The sequence below is a fragment of the Schistocerca serialis genome, chromosome 1 (assembly GCF_023864345.2).
Source record: "Schistocerca serialis cubense isolate TAMUIC-IGC-003099 chromosome 1, iqSchSeri2.2, whole genome shotgun sequence".
Classification (NCBI taxonomy): domain Eukaryota; kingdom Metazoa; phylum Arthropoda; class Insecta; order Orthoptera; family Acrididae; genus Schistocerca; species Schistocerca serialis.
Genome location: NC_064638.1, coordinates 687,211,342 through 687,233,114, shown reverse-complemented (window position 1 = coordinate 687,233,114; position 21,773 = coordinate 687,211,342). Strand labels below are relative to the sequence as shown.

At 40.0% G+C, this 21,773-nt stretch overlaps 1 protein-coding gene across 1 annotated transcript in view; it reads left to right on the top strand.

Annotated features, from left to right (window-relative positions):
- Positions 1 to 21,773, top strand: part of LOC126425182 (uncharacterized) — a 289,759-nt gene that overhangs the window by 88,616 nt on the left and 179,370 nt on the right. The window contains exons 4-7 of the mRNA XM_050088170.1: positions 2,987 to 3,200; positions 5,281 to 5,443; positions 9,164 to 9,368; positions 16,129 to 16,360. Coding sequence (XP_049944127.1) covers positions 2,987 to 3,200; positions 5,281 to 5,443; positions 9,164 to 9,368; positions 16,129 to 16,360 — 814 coding nt within the window. The remainder of the gene's footprint in view (positions 1 to 2,986; positions 3,201 to 5,280; positions 5,444 to 9,163; positions 9,369 to 16,128; positions 16,361 to 21,773) is intronic.

The following is a 21,773-nucleotide window of genomic DNA, read 5'->3' as shown; positions in this document are numbered from 1 at the left end:
ATGCCGGGATGGTTCCTTTGAAAGGGCACGGCCGATTTCCTTCCCAATCCTTCCCTAACCCGAGCTTGCGCCCCGTCTCTAATGACCTCGTTGTCGACGGGACGTTAAACACTAACAACCACCACCATCAAACGCAAAATCATAGCGACCCTCATTTTTCGTTGCAAACTTTTCCGAATTTCGGGTAGTGTCTTACTTAACCCTTTCGTGGGCAAAACTATTGAGCAGTTTTTTTAATGAATGGAGAGCAGATAGTAGTTAACAGATAGGTATATTTATCATACAGAATATCAAATTTGCTCCAACTGTGAAAGTGAGGTCACTCAACAAGGTGGGAAGTATTCTTCCCACTGCCCTTCCTTGGAGTTAAATGACAAAAACAACTTTTTCAATATGTGTCATACTTATTTGATAAATTTACTTCTCTTGTTACAATGATTGTTCACAATTACTTGCCATGAAATTTTCTGAAACATGGGTCTATGCAAAGTGGTATTTGACAATATGTACAAACACAGCGAGTGCTCTTTTCCGCAGCTTTGGTACTACAATGACGGCACGTCCAGTAGGTTTCTCCTAAAATTGGTAGATGCTCCGCTACAGCCACATGACGAAAAACTTCAGGTACTTTACCCCTTTTTGCCAGAAAGACAGGTTTTTGTCGACGCCTTTTTTGGGATGAGAAGCCAGCGATCAATTGTCTGGCTAGATGGATCCTGAATGTGAGCTGATCATGCTTCCACAGGATAAAACTGTTCACTGCAGCAACGTCCACCAGGACATAAAATATTCTGTGCCACCATTTTACAGAACGTCTGCCAATAGCATACCTTTCCCGTAACTGATCAAACTTATCGACACCACCCATTATTTTGTTGTATTCTGCCACAACTTCAGGACAAGAAATCTCTGTACTAGTACCATCCCTGTTTTTCCTTTTCACTGTGGCTGTTTCTCATGGGTCATGAATTGAGGACAGGAAAGTGACTGGACGGTTATCCATCCATTTTACTGCAGAAATGGCTCCTTTTGTTTCAAACTGGAATTGTCCTCGTTCCAATTTTACGTTTTTCATCATAAATTTGGGTAAATCAATAGTATTTACCTTATACTATAGCTTTGAGGAAAAAAATCACAAAATGTCACACAAACAGCACTGAAAGGCTCCTCTACAGAGCAACACTCAGCTATACAATGCCTCTGCGCGAAGGTACAGCAAAAACAGCGGGAACTTCCGATTGGAAGTAGTACCCTATACTGTTCACTAGGTGGTAGCACCGTACAGAGGTGGGAACTGTGAATCCCACGGGACTAGGAGCGAATTCATTGTAGTGGGAAGCATGTTTCCCACGGCTCACGAAAGGGTTAAATAGAAATATCAGAATAACCATGACCATTAACGAAATGATGGTCACGTCATCATGAAGCCGACATATAAAGCTATAAGTAGCACAAAAATGAAACTTTTTTACCTAATGGTTTCTGTAAAGTCGTTTGAGAAAGACTGCAGGGTAGAGATGGGCAAACTGAAACACGTAACTGTTTCGAAACAAATGAAACAGTACAATGTAATGTTTCGATACGCTGTTTCGAAACAGTGAAACAGTTTGTGTTTTGTAATCTAATTAACCTACACATTTATCATTTTGACTGTCTACTGTATAAGTATGTCCACAAACACAAATGAGGTGCGAGAGCGCTAATCATATCGCAGAAAGTATGAAATTATCACTTAGGCGTCTTGGCAGTTTCGTATTTCTGCAGCAAATGTGCTTGGCTGAGGATAGCCACAGCTGAAGACAGAAGAGCCACCACAGACGGAACTGGAGGTGGGAGCAAACTGCAAAAATAACGGATATGCTACTGGGATTCCCACATTCCGTTAGTATGGGTAATATACCCATCCTGCTGATTTCCGTGCACACAAAGGGAATCATTGAGGATAATAGGCACAGTGACTGTAGACTCACAAATAACGCCAAATAATTCGAATAAATAACAAAATATAACAGAAAAAATTTTGTCTTTCAAGGTGTTTCGAACCGTTACTATAAATTCACCATGCTTCGTAGTCCTTCCCGTTCACCATTGCACTATCAGTGATATGTGAAACAGATTGCTTGCAATTATACCTACATCAAATTTATGTATGCGTCTGTCACTCTACGCCCTTTTTTTTTATTAAAAATGTTGTAGGCTTACTTACGTTTCTTAATATGATTACTGTACATGAACAGAGAAGCGTATGTTATCAAAAAGTGTAATTTAATTGAATGATTTTCACATATTTATTATTTTGAATGTGAATAGTCTGCATTGTTTTATTGCTTGGTTAGTGTTTATAAAGCAGATGTTACGCCATTTCGTAATATGACAGTCAGCTAGAAACGAAGCTTTATTTTCGGATATCTTAAGCTTCATGCTATTGCTTATCAAAAAGATTTCGACATTCTCGAAAGTGTTTCATTAAGTGGTATGTTAAATGTGTTTCAGTACCTGTGCCGAGCCCGAATCTTGTCCGACACAGAGGGGAATGAAACATCACTATTTCGATACAATTAATCCGTTCCAAGCACTGCTGGACTGAAACAGCCTTATTTTGAAACAATGATACAGTTTCTGTGTCTGGCTCGAGACCGAATCTGGTCCAGCTATCCGAGACAGGGGTGGAATGAAACATCACTGTTTTGAAACAGTGAACCGTAGCCGTTCCGAAACACTGAAACAGTTCCACGTATCGATACACTGTATCGAAACATAGAAACAGTGGCCAAGTCTACTGCAGGGCGTGTGTCTCGATTCAGTCGTCACCGATCGGCCGAAAGCCGGCACACGATGTCGGCCTCCCCTTCCGAACAAAAGAATAAACTCGCCCCATGCTTTGGACGAAAACTGGTCACTGCGCATCGGTGACCGTATCCCGTTCGGGCTCTTTGACACGGGCTTCGCACTTGTGGTAATGTGGTGTCCCGCGGTGTGCCGGCAGAGAGCGTGGAGCTGCGGCAGCTGAGCCTGGGCGGCGGCAGCCCCGAGCTGCGCGTCGTGCGCCTGCTGGACGTGGCGCCGTGCGGCCGCCGCCTGCCGCCGCCGCTGCGCCCCCGCCGCAGCACGCCGCGCGCGCAGCTCGCGCTCGAGGCCGAAGTCGCCGTCGACAGCGACGACTTCTGCCTGCTGCTCAGGACCAGGCTCTTCGGAAAGGGGTAAGCCGCCACGGCATCCAACGCCTACCAGCGCGCCATCTCCATGCGAAAGCCGGCCGATTTTCCAAGCAGGCCACTTCCCTCTCAGTTCATCAGTTACGTAGTTAATGTTAACAGGTTCTTCGGTGCTGACACGGCGTCATTTTCGTAGGATCTTCTGATTCAATGTTTCGATTTTCTCGCTTACTACACTCTGTAAAGTTCTACTACTTGAAGGACAGTATTTACCGTTTTTGTCACAATAGATGTAGAAGACTGGCTATTGCTTGACGTTAATTGGCGGGAAGCGTTCACGGGTGCGATACTGTCTGTGTGCAAACTGAACAGCTAGCAAGTGTATCCTCAATCTGTCGATCCCACAAAAAGCACCTGCACAAGGTTATGCCGGCCCTTCCGCAGTGCACTTGCGAAATCAGAGGCGGGTTAGTGGGCTCACACGCCAGTAGAGTTTTTATTTTCCAGTACACACTGTACGAAACACAGAAACTAGCAACTAATACAAAAAATCAAATGAAACTATACGGTCCCAAAGGCCTTTTCAGTCCTCAAACATCTTTGATGTATATGTGCGTATAGGTTTCTGGAACCATGTAGTTTCATTTGACATTCCTGGGTTTCAGGCAGGATCTTTCGGTTTCGTTAGATGCTGAGGTGCTGTTTCAATATAGTTGGAGAGCTCCTGCAGCGCTGTTCGATTTAGGGGGAATACCAAGTGTGTTGAGGGCTGAATGGGTATTTGGATTGAGGAGGGTACCATGTTAGGCCAGTCCGTGTAGTTGTGCAAAGCCACTGTGCCAGGATGGTTTAGTGGTTAATACATCTCCCTAGTGAGTGTGAGATACGGGTTCGAATCCCGGCCTTGATTCCACGTTTAGATGATCCAACTAAATGTTTGGGATTTTGTTGGAATTATGGACTGTGTCGTAGTCGCGATGCGAGAAATTGCGTGCACTGTGGCGCCGCACGTTCAGTTACCCTGTGCAAGAGGAAAGTCATCATAATTATCCTTATCAGCTCGTGGGCAAAAAAAATATAAAAAAATCAGGGGAAAATTAGCGTAACTAAATAAAACTGTTACACCCATGTAGTGACTGGTTTTCGACGTACATCGTGACGTTCAGTACCAAATAGTATTTTTCTGTTTTCAACTTGTCCGTCTTTTGTCGTGTCACTAGTCAACATATAGAGAGTCGACCCTTCGCTATATATCGAAATGTGTCTGCAAGTTCTATTTGCATCTACTCTTAGAAGTTACCAATTTTTTCTCAGGGTCAGGCTTTGAAGCCTCATTCTCGACTATAGTTATTGAGTCAGAGCACCACCGCCTAGAGAGGTGGTCAGAGTCGGCGATTCGGCGCTCAGTCTCTGGCTGTCGTTGACTGACAGAGACCTTATTGCCCGTAATTGTGAATCCGCAACTACTTATGCTCTTTTCAGTAAATACACTTGGTGAATTAATTATATTCCCAACAAATGTGTATGGTGTATATTGGTAAGAACCTTAGGCCTTCCGCTAAATTCTCGTATGCTTGCATAAGACATTCGTTTTTGCCCCGTAACTCGTAAAACGATGAAGTTCTCGTATGCCTAAGACGGCTCTGGCACCACCTAAGCACTGTGCCGTATGTTGTGCACTGTTGAGTACGCTTCCACCAACTCACCAAGGAGTGTTGCAGTGTTCTTCCCCGGAAACACAGAAAGTAAGCTACCACATGATCTCCCATTTTATCAGTGTGTTTCGTCATTTAACTGTGGCTTCTACGATCCCGTGATTCGAGGACCTCAGTGTGTAATATGACGAATACTTGCAAGCAAACAAAATGAAATACGTTACTTAATTTTTTGTATTTTATTACTAAAATATCTACAGAAAACTGAAAGATAAAGTGCAACATTTCCATAAAACGCCTTTCAATTTTTTTTCTTACAATACAATAATATATATTATTTGTAAGTAGGTGATGTGCTTTCTGTCAGAAAAAAATGCAGTTAAATATTTTCTGTAAATTAACTGCCTCTTGCAAAATCGAACACTAGAAATTAACGTGTTGTTGTTAGTCCTTGTGTTACTGTGTTTCAGAATGGGAGTGGATCTAGATCTTGCAGTAGAAAAACTAAACATCAGTGGCAGGATTTCAGGGACACTGACTCTCAGCTTGGATGTACCATTCCCACACATTTCTCATCTCAGCCTTACATTTATTGAAAAACCTCAGGTGTGGTTTAGTGTAAGAATACTGAAGGTAAGCTAATAACAAAGCATGCTCAGGAGAAATACTTAATCTCAAGTCAGTAATTCGCCCTATTATTTAATTCAAAGTACATTGTAGTTATGTTTGTGGATTTCAAAACGGCTTTTGATTATGTTGGCAGAGAAACTATAGGTAAACTAATTCGGGAATTTGGCGTACAGTGTAAACAGGCAAACCTAATCCGTGAGTCACAGTCAGTAAAATAAAATATATGGAGATATTTCACGCCTTTCAAAATAAAAACAGGTGTATGACATGGTGACAGTCTATCCCCAATTCTTTTTAGTGGTGTTTAAAAGAAGAGACAATAGCAAGAATTTTGAACGAAAAACTTACTGAACCCAACAGCTCGCTTATAAGGTTAGGAAGAGGAAGCAAAAAGATCGAAACCAACTGTCTTGCATTTGCAGATGATTTTGCAATACTTTCCGAAAATGTGAATCTGCTATAGCACAAATAAATCGACTGGAAGAGGCAGCCAGCATACCTGACCTAAGAATTTCTGCAGAAAAAAAGAAATTTTTAACAAACGTTAAGGATTCTCCTAAATTCTTGAAAACAGATATTGGCCAAATAGAGAGGGTAAAAAATTCAAATATCTAGGGGACATAATCCAAGGAAAGGCTGCATAAAATGGGGAGAGCATATGGTATCACCAAAGACCTCTACAATAAAAAGTGCCTATTCAAAAATGTAAAAATAAGGCATTACAACACACGATGAAGCTGGAATGCCTATATGCAAGTGAGTACCTAGCATTAAACCATACTAATTTGGATAAATTAAAGTGCTGGACAGGCGAATTATAAGGAAAATATCAGGGCCACAAATCACAGTAGAAGGTTGAAAATTATGAAGGAATGCAGAAATATATCAAAATATAGAAAATATTTCTAATGTCATGAGAAAAAGAAGACTCATGTTTTTTGGACACTTATTTCGAGTGCAAGACAGTAGGCCAACTAACAAGTTTTTCAAATATTTGTGGGGTAAGAAGTCTACAACAATATAAGTCGATGAAGTATTTAGAAAGAAACAATATAAAAAAGAAGACAAAAACAACAGAGAAACCTGTTGGGGAAAAAGTTTTGAAAATGGAATGATTCCAAGGCAGGGTAGCCTAAAAGGCGGGTTCAAAATGGTCTGAAGACACAAAGATGAGAGTGCACTGGAAGAAAAGAAAAGAACGTAAAACGAAGAATTGAAATTAGAACACGGGATGGCCTATTCACGGTAAACGAAAGAAAGCATATTTTCCATCTGGCTGCTAAAACTGAAACATCTTAGTCAGGGTTAACAGCATAACAAGTACAGTAAAGCGTCGATTATCCGAACGTCGGTCAACCGAACGACCGCTTAACCGAACTGTGTACTCGCTCGCACCTGTTACTCTCCCACCCTACCGTCCATCATCCCCCTCACTCCCAAACCAAGTTTCCCACAATAGTCGCCACACTGGGCCACCGCTGGCGGAACATTGCTTCTAATGGGGCCTTCCTTGACAATGCACCAACTCATCTGTCATGTGATATTTTAAATGAAAAAGACGAGTTCATAAAGGTAATATTTCTTCCACCTAACGTAACCTCCTTATTACAGCCCATGGATCAAGGTGTTATTGAGACTTTCAAACGATATTACAGGAAAGAATTGTTGTGTAAGATATTGTTAGAAAGAGAAGAGGATGGAGAAGAAAGTCTCTTAAGAAATCATAAGAATATTGACTTGAAAGACGCATCCTACATGATCAGCGCAGTATGGAATAGTGTAAAGGAAGAGAATTTGAAGAAAGCCTGGAATAAAATTTTGGACAAAGAAGAAAATTCACGAGGTATGATTGAGAATGACGAACAGAATGATATGTCCGAAATTCTCGGTATGCTAAAAGAAATAGATTGCCACGAATGTGATGAAGAAGACGTTCATGAATGGATGAATATCAATGATGCAGATCCAGGACACCAAATCATGCAGGACAGCGAGATTGTAAACGTCATCACTGATAAAGATGACGCCGCCAGCATCTCATCAATCAGTGTTCCAGAAAGTGAAGATGAAAATATACAACAGCTTCTGAGGCGTTCACTTGTTTACATACTGCCTTGCGATGGTTTGAAGCCCAAGATGAAAGTGACCAGTTTCAGATATCTGTAATGAAAAAAGTACGCGACTTAGCTGCTCGTAAGCGTGTAGGCTTGCTTAGACAGACCAAAATAAAGGATTTTTTTAAACGTTAATTTTGTATACTGTGTGTATTGTTCATGCAAAATGCGTATGTAATATGTATATATTTTTGTTTAATAAACTGTGCCACATACTATATATTCCTACTGAAGTTGCCTTTGTATGTTACTTTGTAATACTAAAAGAGATGCCTGTTTTTAAGAATAAATTTACTGTATGGTACAGTACTTCTTTTTGGCAAATAAACATGTACAGTCCGATTACCCGAACAAACCAGTTTTCCGAACACCCATGTCCCCCAATTACTTCGGATAATCAACGCTCTACTGTAGTTGTCAAAATGAACATTGGGCTTTCAGAATTAGAACGCATTTCCTGGAAGATAAACAGAAAATGAACAGTTTGAAAAAAGAAGGGAAAATTGGCAGAAGTAAAGAGAGCCAGAAGCACTTGGCAGTGAGGACTTACTTTTAATCATATTCAAAAGAATCATGTATTTTTCAGTTAGGTCTCATTTTTGGTCCATACAGTTTTCTATAGTTTTACTAGTAGGCCTAAATGGATTCCATCCCTGAAGTCCAATTTCAGAGCTGCGAAATACATACTATTACTGCTGAAATAACCTCTTCATTGGACTCAAAATTTTTGTAGCCGAAAGTACTTAAACAATTCATGCTTCAGATCCCTAAGTTTTCACATTCTCATAACACATCAATGGATACGTATATTACCCTTATGACAAAAATATGTGGTTTTCTTTTGCAATCAAGAGCCCATCTGACATTGGTTTTAATTTAGTTGATCAGTAGACTTGCATAATATTGATCAATTATTGTTTTCTCCATTGCAAGCTAATCAATAAGAAGAATTCTTTTATATCCCAGGAAGTATTAGCCATAACTGTGGCGGTCTATTTTGAAGGAGACTACCAGTTTGCACCCATTACTGTTTCATTCCTCATGTGATTATAGATTCAGCTATCAGTCTATTTCTCTCCTTTGACCAGTGTACCTTTATTGAGGAGAACATCATTGCAGCACAAGCTTCATGGGCTGACAGTGCAAAGGAGAATTGAGCAATTGTAATTAATTCATTAAATTGTTCTTCACTACTACACAACTCAATGTACCGCCTCTATTTCTTTCGGCTTTATGCCCCTGATTATTTTAGCATGTTGCGCAACTAATGTAGAATTTAGATTTGTTCTTTACACTTGTAGAAGATGATTCATGAAGTGTTTGTATGCAGTGCTACATAGATATATAAAATTTCTACTACTATGTTATCATTTGCTAATCTGTATTTTGTATATGTACATGTGGATGTGTTTTTCTCTTTCTGTGCAAATTAAAACAGTGCCTGTGATGAGAAACTTCACATGACATTCAATCTTAAAGCTTTCATCACAACAAAACTTCTTAATTAAATTATTTTTTATTTGTTGGTTTATTTCTGCTGTAATAGAAATCACATTGTGAACATTGGAGAATTGTAAGCTAGCAAAAGCTGAGCTGTATCTGTTTCCAGTCTGTACAGATGATGGAGGTTCCAGTACTGAAGACATGGCTACATTCATTGGTCTTGGAAGCTTTAGTGTCTGCATTAGTGGATCCTAGCTCTTTAGAGCTCAATCTCTCTCCATCTAATGCACCACCACGTCCACCTGGTAGGGATGGAACAGAAGCTGCCCAGGCGAAAGGTGTGCTTACTGTCACAGTATCAGTCTTATCAGGTCAGTGGACAATTCAGAGGGATGATGTTTCACATTTTTATATATAGACAAGTAATATAATTGTGCATGACCTTCGAAAAATATGTCCCAAATCTATTGGTAAAATTTTATAGCTCAAGACATTAGCAAATAATAAAAAAAAAAAAATATAAAAGTCCACCATAATGACAAATGTGTTGTGTTACTAAAATTAAGTATATGATGAGTAAATAACCCTAAAAATTGAAACTTCCTGGCAGATTTAAACTTTGTGCCAGACTGGGATCAACCTGGAACCTTTGCCTTTCGTGAGCAACTGCTGTACTAATTGAGCTACCCAAGCACAACTTGCAACCTGCACTCACAACTTTACTTCTTACAGTACCTCATCTCCTACCATCCAAATTTTATAGAAGTTCTCCTGCCTGCCATGTAGGACTAGCACTTGTGGTAAGAAGGACTTTGTGGTGACACAGCTTAGCTATAGCCATGAAATTAGTTGTGAGTCAGGCTTGGATAGCACAATCAGTAGAGCACTTGCTCACAAAGCCAAATCTCTCAGCTTCAAATCCCAGTCTGCCACATGGTTTAAATCAGCCACTCTGCTGCAGAGTGGAAATTCACCATGGGAACCAAAAGCTTGTAATATGAAGCTGAACTTTTATTAATATACGAGGGCCATTCAATAAGTACTGCAACACTTTTTTTTACTGGAAGCAGGTTGGTTTTATTCAGGATTTCAATACACCATGTTATTCCCCAGTCTATGGCTAAAAAACCATATTTTTCAACATAGTCTCCATTCAATGTGAGTGCCTTACACCCAAATGGGAGAGCCTTTATGCCCACATGGCACCACTCTATTGGTTAATGTCAGAGCCAATGTCTTGCTGCGTTATAACCCCCTCAACTTCCACCTATTACTTCCTGCAAAGTGCATCCTTCATTGGACCAACAGATGGAAGTCGAAAGATGTGAGACCCTGTCTATAGGGTGGATGAGGAAGAATAGTGAAATGGTGTGTTTGAGCTCCACTTGGGTGTGCAGAGCCATGTGAGGCATTGCAATATCACAGAAAGGACAAATTCACTTGCATTTTTGCAGCAATGGACACACTGAAGTCATTTCTTCAATTTCCTGAGGTAGCGCAATACACTTCAGAGTTAATTGTTGCACCATGATGGAGGACATTAAACAGAATAACCCCTTTGGGGCCCCAGAAGACAGTTGCCATGACTTTACTGGCTGAGGATGTGGCTATTAACTTTTTCGACAGTGTGGCGTCACTCCATGGATTGCTGTTTTATTTCTGGTTCGAAGTGCTGAGTGCGTGTTTCGTTTCCTATTACAGTGGTCAGCAAAAATCGTCATGTTGAGCCACATAACACACAAGTAATTCTGCACAGCTAGTTCCTCTATGTTCTTTATGGTCTTTTATTAGTGATTAGCAACGCAGCAGGCTCACACCTTTGGGTATCGGAACTGGTGGACGAGTGTGTCAGCAGTACTAGCAGAGGCATCCAGTTGAGCAGTGACATGTTGGGTTTTGATCCATCAGTCACCTTGAATGACATTGTCCACACATTCCAACACTGCAGGAGTCACAGGCGTGTGCAGCCCACTGGCAAGTGGGAGATTGGACAGGTTTGCATGACAGTGTTGCAATGAAGATAGAAGCCTCACCCAATGACTCACCATTCTATTGTTCACTGCCAGGTCTCCGTATACATTTTACAAGCACCTATGAAAATCTGTGGTGTTCTGTTTTCCCCCCAAAAGAAACTCAATGACAGCTGTCAGCTTAGAGCACACCTCCATTATAGATGCCGGTTTGAAGGCTATGTATAGTGCTTTCACCCAACGGAACTTCATGAAACTATATGGGCTGAAGAAGGAATATTTCTTGATATCCCACAACAAATTCCACATTTTTTCAATTGAAATTGGCTGAAGGAAAGAAAAAGTTGCATTAGTTATTGAATGTGGCTCGTACTTATATAGGTATCTGTTCTGCTAAAATGTGTTGCCTTGTTCAATACATATTTCTATTCTTATGTTTCTAAAACATTTAGGCTGAACATAGTTAACTTTTTTTGTATCTGTATATATGGAGGACATAATAACATTCCGTGCTTAAAAGCACTGTGCATTCAGAAAGTCGCTGTGCACTGGACTGTGGATGTAGTTGATACTGGAAGTTCAAAACAAAGTTGACATAACTGTTTTTCATATATATGTGATTTTTTTAAATAATGGAAAATCCAGGATGGAATAATAAGAGAGTTAATTTTTTTAATTCCTTCTGTCGCAAATTATATTTCATAAATAGTCTTACAGTCAGGCTACAGAAATGTTTTTCTTTAAATCAACTTCAGCTGGGTTGAGTATGCTGTTAAAAAGATAATCACCCTTTGCACAATATTGGAATTTCACCAATGCAAAGCTTTTGATGTGGATGAAATCCACTATTGAATGGTCTCTCTCTCTCTCTCTCTCTCTCTCTCTCTCTCTCTCTCTCTCTTTCTCTCTCTCTTTTCTCTTCATAACTTTTTTTACTGAGGAGCTGTTACTAAAGCAAAGCATCCTCAAAATGAAGAGAAAATTGCCTCTGGGCATAATTTTGCTGAAAACTGGAGTGTTTAAGATTAATCTCTGGACCAATATTCAATAATTTTCAGCTTTTTCATGAGCCATAAATACACAAAATAATAATTTAGCAATACATTTCCTCAAATACTGTATCTCCTGTATCTCTCCACCTTGGCAGTTGAGACTGTTATGAATCTGACATATTTACTTTGATATGTAAATGAAATCTGTTGGTTTCTTTTCAGATTTCATCATATCTTCTATTACAGATATCAAGAAAAATGGCAGTATGCTTGAATCTTTATGTAGACCACACTTTTGTCTTGAAGCTGAATTTACAAATAAATGTGCAAATGGACAAAAAAATCACTTGTCTTCCAGTCAGGCATACTGCTAAAGTAGTTCAGTTCCCAAGCATTTTGCAGTTGATTTCATACACTTCTGATTCTAAATAACTTTCATCTGGTGTAATGACAGTTGGATGTGTTGTACCAGCTAATGTACAAAGATCGAGACCATTAATTCAAGATTCTGTTGAAGAATCATGACTCTCATCACAGTCAAAGAGTTCAGTCTCACTATACTTGAAATGTGACTCTCAAAGATTTCTTGGCTCTGCATGTTAACATGTCTTGAACATGGAGGGTTCAGCAAGGCAGCACAGATTATCATGTCTAAAGCACCTGGATACAAGGAGCAGTGATGCACTTAAACATGTCTAGAGTAACTGAGTGGAAGCTGCACCATGTGTTAACAAGTCTACTGCAGTCAAAGGGTCAAGTGATGAGCTTCGGATCTATGTGTACATCTTTATAGTTTCACTTTATGGGACACTGTATTATTCAATCGTTTTTCAAATCTCTGTAGGTATACTTCCTCTGTGTCATGTGAATGTATCAAGTTTTGGGCTATCTCCTCTATATTAAATAAATCTTAGAGATAATTTGTCCAACCCCTGACATTTATTATTTTTAATACTCAAGCTTCTAAAGATAAACTTAATTTTATGGCTAATGCTTTTATTAGTCATGGATATATATTACATGGAAGCTTTATGAGATATGGTCATGTTCTTCTGCACTTATAATGAAACTAGCATCTTGACTACAAAATATTTATTGTAGTTGCTACTCACCACATAATGGAGATGCTGAGTCACAGCTAGGCACAACAAAAAGACTGCCAGAAAGTGTGCTTTTGGCCAGAAAGGCCTTTGGCAAAAATAGGCAACACACACACACACACACACACACACACACACACACACACACACACACCCATGGCCACCGTCTCTGGCAGCTGAAGCAAGACTGTGAGCAGCAGTGCATGATGGAAGGGGCAAACGGTTGGGGGTAGGGAGGCATTACATTCTCTGCCAGGCTTCAACTACCTCCTGTCATGCCCTGAAATGAGAAATATCCTACCCACTATCCTTCCCACGCCTCCCACTGTGGTTTTCCGCCGCCCACCAAACCTACACAATATCCTCGCCCGTCCCTACGTAACCCCTGCTCCCAACCTCTTGCCTCTCATCTCATATCCCTATAATAGACCTAGATGTGAGACCTGACCCATACATCCTCTCACCACCACCTACACCAGTCCAGTCACAAATATCACCTATCCCATCAAAGGCAAGGCTACCGGGGATAAGTCATGTGATCTACAAGCTAAGCTGCAACCACTTTGATGCTTTCTATGTGAGCATGACAATCAACAAGCTGTCTGCTGCATGAATGGCCACTGACAAACTGTGATCAAGAAACAGATGGACTATCCTCTTGCTGAGCATGCTGTCCAACACAGCGTTGTTCATTTCAATGACTGCTTCACTGCCTGTGCCATCTCGATTCTTCCCAACACCACCAGCCTTTCTGAATTACGCAGATGTGAACTCTCCCTGCAATATATCCTATATTCCCGTAACTCTCCTGGCCTCAACCTTTATTAGTCATTGCCCCAGCCCCTTCCCTGTTCCCAGCCCAGCACTACACAGCCCTCTATTCCACCAATGCACACAGTCTTTTTACTTCTCTCGTTTTCTACTACCCCTTTCCCCCGCCCTCCATTCTGGCTGCACTTAGCTGCCCTACCCTCTCTCCACCTTGTCCCTGCTCACTACCACAAGCAGCATTTTACTATCCCCCACCCATACACTGCTATCCCTCCTCCTCCTCACCCCAGCATCCTCTTTACCCCTACCACCCAGTTGCCTCTCCCATCATGCATTGCTGCTGACAGTCTGGCTTCTGATGCCATGTATGCATGAGTTGTGTCAGCGTGTGTGTGTGTGTGTGTGTGTGTGTGTGTGTGTGTGTGTGTGTGTGTGTCATCTATTTAGGCGTTATTTGCCGAAAGCCCTCTTTTTGTTGTGCCAATCTGTGACTCAGCATCTCCGCTATATGATGAGTAGCAACTATCCTTTTCATGAAATGTTACATTCTATCCTGGATTTTCCATTTTTTGATTCTCCAGACAATTCATTCTTAATTTGAGTTGTCTCAACAGAGAAAATAATGAAAACTGACACTAATCTACACTGTTGAGCCAAATCATTGTACCACCTGCTTTATAGCTTGTTTGTCTGTCTTTGGAATGAAATACATCACTGATTTTGCATATCAGGGATCCAACAGTTTGTTCATAGTTTTGTGGAGGTATGTGGCATTAATTGCCTGTGCACATGTCATGTAATTCACGTAAATAATGAGCCACTGATTTGCATATGTGGTGCTGGTGCCCAATAGCATCCCAGATGGGTTCCACAGGAACATCCAGCGGAATTGGTCACCAAGACATCAACGTGAGTTCCCTATAATGCTCCTCAAACCACTGCAGTGCAACACTGGCTCCGTGACACAGATAATTATTCTGCTGAAAAATGACATCGCCATCAGGTAAGACATAAAGCATGAAGGGATGCAAGTGGTCTGCAGTTGTCTTTGATTACTACCACAGATCCGACACAAGCACAGGAGAATGTTTCCCCTAGCATAATACTGTTCCCACCAGCCTGCATCCATGGTGCACTGCATGTTTCGCGTCATCATTCACCTCATTGTTGGCATTTGTGGAGATGCCCAGCGACCTAGTGCAGCAAATATGCGAATCACCCAAAGAGCCGACACATTTCCGTGGATTGACGGTCAAATCCCGATGGTCCCGTACCCACTGCAATCATAATTGATGATGTCATAGGCTCGACATATGAGCATGTAGGGGTGGTCTGCCTGCATAGCTCCATGTTCAACAATGTATGATGAAAGATGTGCACCAAAACACTTATGTGCGCACTAGCATTGTGCTCTTTCGGCAGAGATTCCATAGATCGCCGCTATTCAGCTTTACAGAGCACACAAGTCTCCAAATCCCACTTTCTGTGAAGAGTCGTGGACATCCAACCATTCAGCACCTAGTGGTAGTTGTACTCTCCCTCTACTTCTTTCCATAGGTGCTTATAACAATAGCATGTGAATGTTCGACCAACTCTGCCATTTTCGAGATACTCGTTCCCAGGCTCTGCGTAATAATGATCTGACCTGTGTCAGACTCACTTATCTCAATGTATTTCCCCATTTGCAGCCCATATTTTCACTAAGGTGATCACCTGTCCATATCTGCTCCACTTACATACTTTTGTTACTGTGTCATGTGCCTGCAACATCACCAGGTGACATCCAACATTGCGGTGGGCAGTGGTCATAATGTTTTGGCTTATCAGTGTATTTCTCTTCCATTGCACATGTCACATTCTTTTTACTAACCTAATATGAATATTTCAAGAGAAATATGTTACATTCTATCACTTATTAAACCATGTGCAGTGTTAGAGGAATTTAGTGTTATATAGAGGTACACTGACAGTTCTTCTTTTTATGTGCTAACAACAAATGATATAGGAAGGGGGTTGAAAGGATACCAGTTGCTAAAGCCTCTGGTCTTCAGAGAACAGCAGATAAAGATGCAGATATAGAAATAACATGTCTGTAGTATTTGTGCAACAGTTATTTTTCCTGAGGTGAAGACCAGTGTTTCGTACTTTATGTAATTCTTTTGCTTTCATATAATAATTTTTTCCATGATTTCATTTACTTGTAGTGAACTATAAACACAAAAAATTAATATATTGATATTGATGTGATCAGTATACAGGTGGGAATCAGAATGTCTAGTAACTTAATTTTTTCTGTAGGTGCCCAGCAGTGGGAAGACAGCACTGCTCCTCGATGGCTAGTTCTTTCACTAGGTGGCCAACGGAGGCGCGTACTCCTGGGCACAGAACCCTGTTGTTGCTCATTCCTTGTAGGTTCTCTGCAACAAGACATTCTGCTTGTGAAAGTTAAGTCTAAAAAGCTTATCAATACAGTTACAATCATGCAGTCTGAGCTCCCATTGGCCAACCTCAACCTGGAAAATTTAACTATGTAAGTTTCATATCTGAACTTGAAAAATTACTGTATTATAGCAGAGCCTACATTATATGCTATTGTAATTGCTACCTTCTCCATGTGTCAGTGAGAAAAAAAAGAAAAAACAATGTACAGGGAAATAAAATACGTCAAAGTTTTGGATGAAAACAACCACAAAAGAAACAACATACTTGCATGCAAGAATTTATTTTTCTGTCAGATAGAAACAAAGTTTATGGTCACTTGTAGAGGCAGTGACCCTGTAGACCAGTGGAACAAACAGGCCATTCTGTGCAGTCTAAAATGACAGGGTTCACATGGTGAGCAGATGACCAGAAGCTAAGTCCAGAATACAGTGAAAGTTGTCATAAAGTGTGATAAATCCATCCAATGAGTAATCCAAATCAGGAACATTAAACAGTCACGATAAATCAGTCAGCATGGGATGCTACCTTTGCCTTTGTAGAATGCAAGAAAGTAAATGGTATTCTGTTGGGTGCAGTATTTACTTATAGTATTGTGCCAGTGACCACACCCACCTCGTGTCAGTTGTGCCCTCCACAGCTAGTGGCTGGACAGACCCAGTATCTCTGACTGCATGTCCATGTCAGTCTTTGGGCTGTGTGGAGAATCTGAATTGCTATCAGACACTTGTCCTCTGTGGTAGATTTGTATTTTATTGCCTGCATGGCAATGTGCAATGTTTATTGACACAGCAAAAGAACAGTTAATACATACGAATAAATGCAAAATTCGAAGGTTGGCACAAAATATGGTCCACAAGGTTTCCACTCCAGTCAATCACAAGTCTGATTCATTTGTAGGGTGGCAGTGCTGACTTTCTACGAGAGCCTGAAACTGTTTTTGCAATCATTCAGAAAGTGATGGAGAATATGCTGACCATAATTTCCAGTCTGCAAGTCTACATTCTTCTTTTTATCACTGAAAGAAATGGTTCTACTCTCGACAGGATCAGGAACTGTGACTATAAATGAAAGTTTATATATTTGTTAAACTTTCACATGCACAAAATAGTAATATTCCTGATAATAATAATAATAATAATAATAATAATAATAACAATGTCTCTATCATAAACAACACTATGAGCAGTTTAGAGGCGACCTCTACGGTAAGTTCCCATTAAATGGTCATTCACCCTGACTTCTGATAATCAAAGTTAATTGCTCATCACAAAAGTGGAAAATAATCTCACATTATGGGTGGCACACAAATAGTTACTTCCACAAAATCTAAGCGATCCGGGATGGTGTATTGTCGTCATGATTTCACTTTCTATTTATACCGAAAACATGCATTTATTTGCAGCCGGGCTGTGATGTCACCCACGACAGCGCGTAAGCTGGCGTTTGACTGACACAGACTGTATGGTAGTTGGGTGCAAAGTGAAGTCTCATCACTGCTTCTCAGGCCATATTTATATATGGGTGCAGCAGACGGCCGCAGGAAACACCTGCCATCATCCGCTCTATCCCCAAGTAGCAGCATCTAAATGGCCCCTCTCTTGGACATCAATCAATTTACAATCTTCGTAATTTTTGTATGAGTGGAGTTAAGTTGGCTTTAATCACAGAAAAGTTTCAGCTCACCTGCTATAAACTTTGCTGTCTAGAATTTTTAGAATGGAACTGACACTAGAACATGACCTTTGAACTACCTCTTTAAGAGACCTTTGTATTGATTGCTATTTGCATCAAAGTCTTGAAACTTGTTATAGCTCTATTATTTAATGGGCTTAATCATGTGCCATAATCAGAACTTTCTAGCATTAAGATTACTGATAGTAAATATCTACTACAAATAGGGACATTTGTTCCACTTTTAGTTTTCAGTAAATTATTCAAAAAGTATTAGAGGTAGCGCAAGGGAGTCACATAGTTAAGGTTTTTATATCAAACTGATGCTTCATACCAATTTTCATCCTTCTAAATCTAATATTTAGCACCTCCTCCTCCTTCTTCTCCTTTTTCTTTTTTTTTAAAAAAAAAACACACGAATTTTGACCAAAATATTATTCCAATCATATTGAGAGTTGTAACAGTTGATTCTGACATACATTTGCACATTCTGACCAACTTTTGTCTTTCTGGCTTTATTATTTAGTGCCACTTGCTTTTTTATTTAAGGATACAGGGTAATTATAAATGGTGGAAAAATCAGAATTTTTTTTATGACTTAATTAAATTCTATAGTCCTTCCTGATTACTTTGTTATATACATTATAGGGTTTCAAATGAAAAATGACCTATATATACCAAATTTTAAAGTTATGGTCATGTATACTGCCACACCCCCTTTATTTTTGTTACAGAAACCAGTATAATTTCGAAAAGAACTGTGAACTTCCTGTTTCCAGCAATTATACATATGATACATTGTATATGTTGGTAACAGTGCAGGTTTCTAGTGTCTGTAAATGATTATCTTTGCTAGTATTTAGTTTTGTTTCACTGAAACAGTTTGTTCACTTGTTACTGAATGTTTGTTGCCCAAGTACTACATATGTTTGTGGAAATACATATCTTTCAGTGTGCAATAAATATGAACATCAAGAAACTCAATAAAAGGAAATTTCATGGTAACAAGTTCACAAACAAAGCAAGCCACACTGTTGAAAGTAACCTACGTATCAGTTCTTCAGGGAAGAAACTCCCACATGGCACGCCTCCTGGTGATTCAAATTTTGTGTTAACAATGATGCTGTTTGTAGTGGATTTGTTTTTGTTGATGTGGGAATCTTATCTTCTTTGATAAAGAAAGTGGTGAAATGTAAACAATGAGTGATGGTGTAGGCTGTCTGGAAATAGCTGAACAACAAAGTAGCAGGAAGGGTTTAGTGTTCTGTGTAGATCTGGCAATAAATCTACCTCGAAAATGACTTCAGACATTGTGCATAATTCATATGATGTGAATTAGAAGTTAGTGTATGCAATACAAGCAATAGGAAAAGGAAAAAAGGCAGCTCAAACGTTTTGTGGTTTGATGGACCTTGCTCCTCCTCCCAGTAGGTTCAGCAAGTACATACAAATACTTTTAGGTGCCTTGACAGTTGTGTCTAAAGGATCTAGGAAACATGCAGTAGAAGAAACTGTAAATACTAGTGGAACCAGGGACATTGCTGTTGCACGTGATTGGACACGGCAATGCCGAGGACATCGTTTCTTGAATGGTGTTGTAAGTGCTACATCTCTGAAGAATGGAAAAGTGGTTGATGTTGAGTGCTTATCTAAGTAATGCCACATCTGCCATTGTAGCACTGAAGGACATAATGAACATTAGTGTTCTAAGAATTTTGATGGTTACAGTGGAGTATGGAGTGTGGTGGAGCTCTAAAAATATTTCAGAGATCTGTGCCCGTTTATAACATTAGACATACAAAGTACCTAGGCGATGGGGACTCTAAAGTATTCAATAAAATTATTGTGTTCAGTGTTTATGGTGATACCTTGGTAACAAAACTCGAGTGTTATTGACATGTGCAAAAGAGAATGGATGCTAAATTGAGGAAGCTATGAAGAGAAATAGTTGGAATTAGTGAAGTTCGGTGGCAGGAGGAACAAGGTTTTTGGTCAGGTGAATACAGGGTTATAAATACAAAATCAAATAGGGGTAATGCAGGAGTAGGATCAATAATGAATTAAAAAATAGGAGTGCGGGTAAGCTACTACAAACAGCATAGTGAACGTATTATTGTGGCCAAGATAGACGCAAAGCCCATGCCTACTACAGTAGTACAAGTTTATATGCCAACTAGCTCTGCAGATGATGAAGAAATTGATGAAATATATGATGAGATAAAAGAAATTATTCAGGTAGTGAAGGGAGACGAAAATTTAATAGTCATGGGTGACTGGAATTAGAGTGTACGAAAAGGGAGAGAAGGAAACATAGTAGGTGAATATGGATTGGGGGTAAGAAATGAAAGAGGAAGCCGTCTGTTAGAATTTTGCACAGAGCATAACTTAATCATAGCTAACACTTGGTTCAAGAATCATAAAAGAAGGTTGCATACATGGAAGAATCCCGGAGACACTAAAAGGTATCAGATAGATTATATAATGGTAAGACAGAGATTTAGGAACCAGGTTTTAAATTGTAAGACATTTCCAGGGGCAGATGTGGACTCTGACCACAATCTATTGGTTATGAACTGCAGATTAAAATTGAAGAAACTGCAAAAAGGTGGGAATGTAAGGAGATGGGACCTGGATAAACTGACTACACCAGAGGTTGTACAGAGTTTCAGGGAGAGCATAAGGGAACAATTGACAGCGGTGGGGGAAAGAAGTACAGTAGAAGAAGAATGGGTAGCTCTGAGGGATGAAGTGGTGAAGGCAGCAGAGGATCAAGAAGGTAAAAAGATGAAGGCTAGTAGAAATCCTTGGGTAACAGAAGAAATATTGAATTTAATTGATGAAAGGAAGAAACATAAAAACGCAGTAAATGAAGCAGGCAAAAAGGAATACAAACGTCTCAAAAACAAGATTGACAGGAAGTGCAAAATGGCTAAGCAGGGGTGGCTAGAGGACAAATGTAAGGATGTAGAGGCTTATCTAACTAGGGATAAGATAGATACTGCCTACAGGAAAATTAAAGAGTCCTTTGGAGAAAACAGAACCACTTGTATGAATATCAAGAGCTCAGATGGAAACCCAGTCCTAACCAAAGAAGGGAAAGCAGAAAGGTGGAAGGAGTATATAGAGGGTCTATACAAGGGCAATGAACTTGAGGACAATATTATAGAAATGGAAGTGAATGTAGATGAAGATGAAATGGGAGATACGATACTGCGTGAAGAGTTTGAGAGAGCACTGAAAGACCTGAGTCGAAACAAGGCCCCGGGAGTAGACAACATTCCATTAGAACTACTGATGGCCTTGGGAGAGCCAGTCCTGACAAAACTCTACCATCTGGTGAGCAAGATGTATGAGACAGGCGAAATACCCTCAGGCTTCAAGAAGAATATAATAATTCCAATCCCAAAGAAAGCAGGTGTTGACAGATATTAAAATTAACGAACTATCAGTTTAATAAGTCACAGCTACAAAATACTAATTCGAATTATTTACAGACGAATGGAAAAACTGGTCGAAGCTGACCTCGGGGAAGATCAGTTTGGATTCCGTAGAAATATTGGAACACGTGAGGCAATACTGACCTTATGACTTATCTTAGAAGAAAGATTAAGGAAAGGCAAACCTACGTTTCTAGCATTTGTAGACTTAGAGAAAGCTTTTGACAATGTTGACTGGAATACTCTCTTTCAAATTCTAAAGGTGGCAGGGGTAAAATACAGGGAGCGAAAGGCTATTTACAATTTGTACAGAAACCAGATGGCAGTTATAGGAGTCGAGGGACATCAAAAGGAAGCAGTGGTTAGGAAGGGAGTGAGACAAGGTTGTAGCCT